The sequence below is a fragment of the Pygocentrus nattereri genome, chromosome 27 (genome assembly GCF_015220715.1).
Source record: "Pygocentrus nattereri isolate fPygNat1 chromosome 27, fPygNat1.pri, whole genome shotgun sequence".
Taxonomy (NCBI): Eukaryota; Metazoa; Chordata; class Actinopteri; order Characiformes; family Serrasalmidae; genus Pygocentrus; species Pygocentrus nattereri.
The window spans coordinates 22,505,863-22,510,546 of record NC_051237.1 but is presented as its reverse complement, the minus strand read 5'-3'; the positions used below and the strand labels follow the sequence as shown (position 1 = coordinate 22,510,546).

Genomic DNA, 4,684 nt, shown 5'->3' with positions numbered 1-4,684 from the left:
TTTTATCAGGTCCACTTGTCATATAGGAGATTTTATAGTTCTAAAATTACAGACTGTAGTTCATCTGTTTCTCTGCGTACTTTGTTACCGTGTTCTTTAATGGTCAGGGCCACCTCAGAGCAGGTATTACTTGGATCATTCTCAGCACTGCAGTGAAACTGATGTGGTGTCATGTTAGTGTGTGTGGCGCTAGTGCGAGTGGAACAAACACAGAAGTACTGGAGTTTTAAAATACCCGAGTGTCACTGTAGTCCACTGTAGTCCACCAACCAAAACCAACCAACCAACCAACCAACCAACCAACCAACCAACCAACCAACCAACCAACAGCGTCCTGTGGGCAGCATCATATGAACATTGATGAAGGACTTGAGGATGACCAACACAAACTCTGTAGCAACAGATGAGCTATCGTCTCAGATTTTACATCTACAAGGAGGATTAAGAAAGTATCTGTGTCTAATAGAGTGGACGATGTGAGGTGGTTGGTCAGTGTAAGGACTTAAGCTTTTTTTTTGAAGAAAACAAACTCAGGTCTGTCTTTGTGGATGCTTTACTTAAACCAAAGTGCAACTTGCAAGGCAGTCAAACATTCAGCAAGCAATGGTTAAAATATGAAACCAAGTAAAATACTTTTTTGTTACATTTATGCAGATGTTCTTGATCTGTGAAACAAGCCAAATAAGCTAAGCTTTTTAGCATCATAACTGCTGCATAAGCTTTGTATTACTATTTATAACCGTTGAAATAGGGGTTAGTGGAGTAATTCTGGGCCTCCTGGAGCTTCCACATATCTTTAGCCAGAATGCCGTTTCTGGACTGGAATATTTTGTCCAGATGGGAGTCCATCGGAGAAGCACTGTAATCTGCACACTTTGGACCCTGCAGACTAGGAGCACATTCTACAGAATAGGAGAAAAAGAAGGTGCCATACTGGAAGAAACACGTGTCAGTCACTTTTCCACTTCTCAGGTCAAAGGAGCACTTTCCAAGAAGGTCACTGTTCCAGTATGTGTCTTCATCATATACTTTGAAAGAGAGTTTTTTGCTGATGGACAGCTTGACGGGACCAAACTCGAATGATTCTGTCCAACGGGGATTGTTATTATCTTTAATTACGGCAGTGCGCCTGACCGCGTCGCCGTAACTGACCTCTACAGAGCCATCTGTTTCAGTCCAGTGGTCTCCATATAAACCATTGGCGTAGAGTTTGAAAACCTTCAGTGTGGCTAGACCTTTTTCAACAGGACAGCAGTTGGACAGTATATTTTGACTTCTTTCACAAACACAGGCACAGCGATCTCTTGCACTATTCTGGTGCCCTATCTTACAGGACCCACAGCAAACCTTTTTTAAGGCGTTGTCACGGATATAATTTTCTACTGCCTTCTTTAGTCTGTTCCTGGCAGGGTGGTTCTTGTTCAGCACTGAATGTAGGGGGTGAAGAGTGTATGTCACAACATCTGGGATGGTCTTCAGGGAACCCAGCCACTGTTTTAAAGAATTTGGGTGCGAGTTCCTGGAGAAAAGGAGATCCTCACCATTGATGTTCCCTCCTACAATCTCTGTCTGTCGCTCATTAAACATTGAGCTGAATTTTTCATCTGTGCTCATTTTCTTCTTTAAGTCTCGACAGTGTTGGGATTCTGTACTCAAAGTAGCAGTCTTGTATATGCCTGATGCTTCCACATCCAAACAGTCTTTGACTGCTGTATCTGTAAGTCCACTCAGTGCTGCTTTACAGGTTCTGATGGCTGTAACTGCTTTCATCTTCCCACCTAACTCCACTCCTGTTGTAAAGTGTGTGCCAAAGCTGTCGATTATGTGCTGATAGGCATGTGAATCATATTCTCGGGGAAGAGACTGCAGAGCCTGAAGAAACTCACGATGCAGTGGTGGTGAAGATGCTATTTTGTAGCTGTAAAGGATTTTTGAAGGTATTCATATCCATTATTTGTATACAATTATAAGTTTTTATTGTACCATTTAGAATTATTTCACAACAAAATGGCTCACCTGTAAAAGCTGCATTTGACAACATGCTTGGTAAAGCTGAAATTGTCCTCCTTTGACTTCTTCATACCAAACTTTGCTTCACGGGAATGAGTTCCTCCTAATGAACCCGAACCCTTAAACATCACATCGAGTCCAGTTTTCCAGTTGTTTGAGATTGAAGAAGTAGAATCGTTCACAAGAGCTTCACTCGACTCATAAATCTTGCTGGAGACCTTCATTGAACACTTTGGGAGTGTTCTCCAGAACACCACAGCAGCTGGTGTCTTCTGCTTTGCCTTCTTCAGGTACGCGTTACTGTACATTTTGCAGCCGCCATTCCCAGTGTCCCACTTTTCCATGTCGATGACATAAGACCCTTTTCGCTCCATCTTTACAACGTCAAAGCCTTCTCCACCAAGGTTGTAGCCAGGAACGAAGTCAGCATTCTTGCAGTCTTCTGGACCACCCAGTTCTGGTTGTTCAGCATTCAGCATGGTGAGAAGTGAACACCAAATCCAACAGCTGAGAAGGTAACGACTCATCCACCCCATTCTGTGAGAACAGAAAAAATAATTTAGTCATTCCTTAAATACTTATTGCGAATAAACTTCTTACAAACGGAAAACTCTTTGTGGTCTGTAGTACAGTCACAGTGTGTATACAACATGCAGCATTAATATTCAGTTTACAAATTTCATTATTTCAACTTACATGTGTCTTGCATCTGTATCTGAGAACTCTGAGATGTGAGTTATGCCTGTCTCACGTTTAACACTAGTGGAAAGGGGAAGGACGTATTCTGTTGGCTTTATTTAGATATCTTTAGTTAGTTACACATTTTATCTCGATATATTTTTGATGCTTCAACCAGTGACCAAAAGATGATGCGGTTTCATGATGACTAATCTTAAAGGAGCCCCGTGAAAGATACTCTTAATTAAAATAATACATCGGAAAAGTACCTGAAGAAAGTATTTTGTCTTGCCACACTTTTTACAGTTTGCTTTTTATTTATTTACTCTCTTAGACTTCTGAAATCTTCCTTTTTCTGTCAAAGGAAATATTTAGAAACATTCAAGGTCTTTTTGCACTTTCACCAAAAAGCCTAAGATCTTAAAAAATCCTTTGCATGCTTCCTTCTTGACATGTAGCTTACAAAGTAAGTAAATAAATAAAATAATAAACATGCTTTAACATTAAATATTGAATTCATAAGGCCACAGGGTCTATGGGATTGGGTTTTTGAGTTTTTGGCTCGTTTTCAGTCTTGGCTCAGTTCAACCAAGTGAGTTACACTGAACAGGAGAACTAAAACACATCATTTCTACTGAAGAATATGCCAGTTTTGTTACAGCTTAACTAACGCTGTACTTTTAAACTGCCATAAAATGCTTGCCAGTATGTGGTACAGATTGCAGTGTTCTCTACACATGCGCGACAGTGGTTCACAGGCATGGTGCAAATCCTGCAAGGGACCCACATCAGTAGCAATACAGCTGGTTCAAGTGGATCCTTACTACCTTGTATTTCTCCCCTTATCTCAGAAACATGATGCAAAACACCAGACGGTGCCTACAAGTGAGTCATCAATGAAAAGATATGAGTAGGCTTAAATGGCTCAAACAGAAAAATGTAAATAGTTTCTAAACACTTGTCCAGGACCCTCCTTTCATTTTGGAAAGTAGAAGGATGTATTTCACCGATCAGTCATTGGGTGGCATTACTGCTACTGAGTGCTGTTTGGTTGGCATTATTGCTACTTCGTACTGCTTGGTTGGTGAGCTGAGCAGCTCAGTGGCTGAATGAAGCAGTTCTCACTCTGACCTCATGAGTGTGCATGAGGCACCGTCATGAAATTGTATAATCAGAGTTCAAAAGCGCTGCAATATAACAGCCGTGTTGAAATATTTCATTTTGTACTGTGTTCAGGAAACCATTCTTCTATATGCAGTTGTTTAAGCATTTACAAGCCATAATTGTGCTGAAATGCTTCATATTAACTCTTTAATTTTGGACTCACATAGATGCGCCCTCTGCCGTTTGATAAAACCCGAAGACTTTAATTAGTCTCCTTCTTTTTCTAGTTTAATATTACTTACTCTTAAGTTTCTTTGGGGAAAACCTTTAGACAAGCAGGATACGGAAAAAAACCTGCTCAGTGTGTAGTGAGGCTTGGAGCAAAAATGTTAGGCAGAAATCTCTATGCATGACGTGGCTGTGGCCAACTGCAGCCTGTTAATACAGCATAATGATTTGTGCATCTTGCATTTATTTGTGGGTAGACGCTGTTATATGACCAATGTAATGCACACTACATAGGGAGTAGGATGCCTTTTGAGATTGAGCCCATATTTTGCCCAGTTTTGTTCATGGTATTGTGGTTGTAGCACTTCCAGGCTAAGAATGCCTGTAAGAAAACCAGTCAGGTAGAGAATCACACCGTCACTGTGTTTACACTAAAACATCAACGATGGCACAGCAGTGGAGCAGAGAGCGCAAAATACAGACGTCATGACTGCTGAAGAGTATAGTCATATAATTAGGCCATGCCATAAAACACTCAAGCTGCATTCACGTTTGTGTTAATAAAAAGGTCGCTCTGCACGACACAGTGGTACGTGGCCACAACAGCATAAAATCACGCAAATGTTGCCATAGTGACTGCGGAGCCGGTGAAAATCGAGGGATA

The 4,684-nt window shown here is 41.0% G+C and overlaps 1 protein-coding gene across 1 annotated transcript; it reads right to left on the bottom strand.

The window, feature by feature from the left end:
• Positions 1 to 537: 537 nt before the first annotated feature.
• Positions 538 to 2,802, bottom strand: LOC108441810 (perforin-1-like). The gene is made up of 3 exons (XM_037535560.1): positions 2,707 to 2,802; positions 2,017 to 2,547; positions 538 to 1,918 (listed from the first exon to the last, which is right to left on the bottom strand). Exons 2-3 carry the CDS (start codon positions 2,544 to 2,546, stop codon positions 730 to 732), a joined length of 1,719 nt encoding a protein of 572 aa, XP_037391457.1. The 5' UTR covers position 2,547; positions 2,707 to 2,802; the 3' UTR covers positions 538 to 729.
• Positions 2,803 to 4,684: the final 1,882 nt, after the last annotated feature.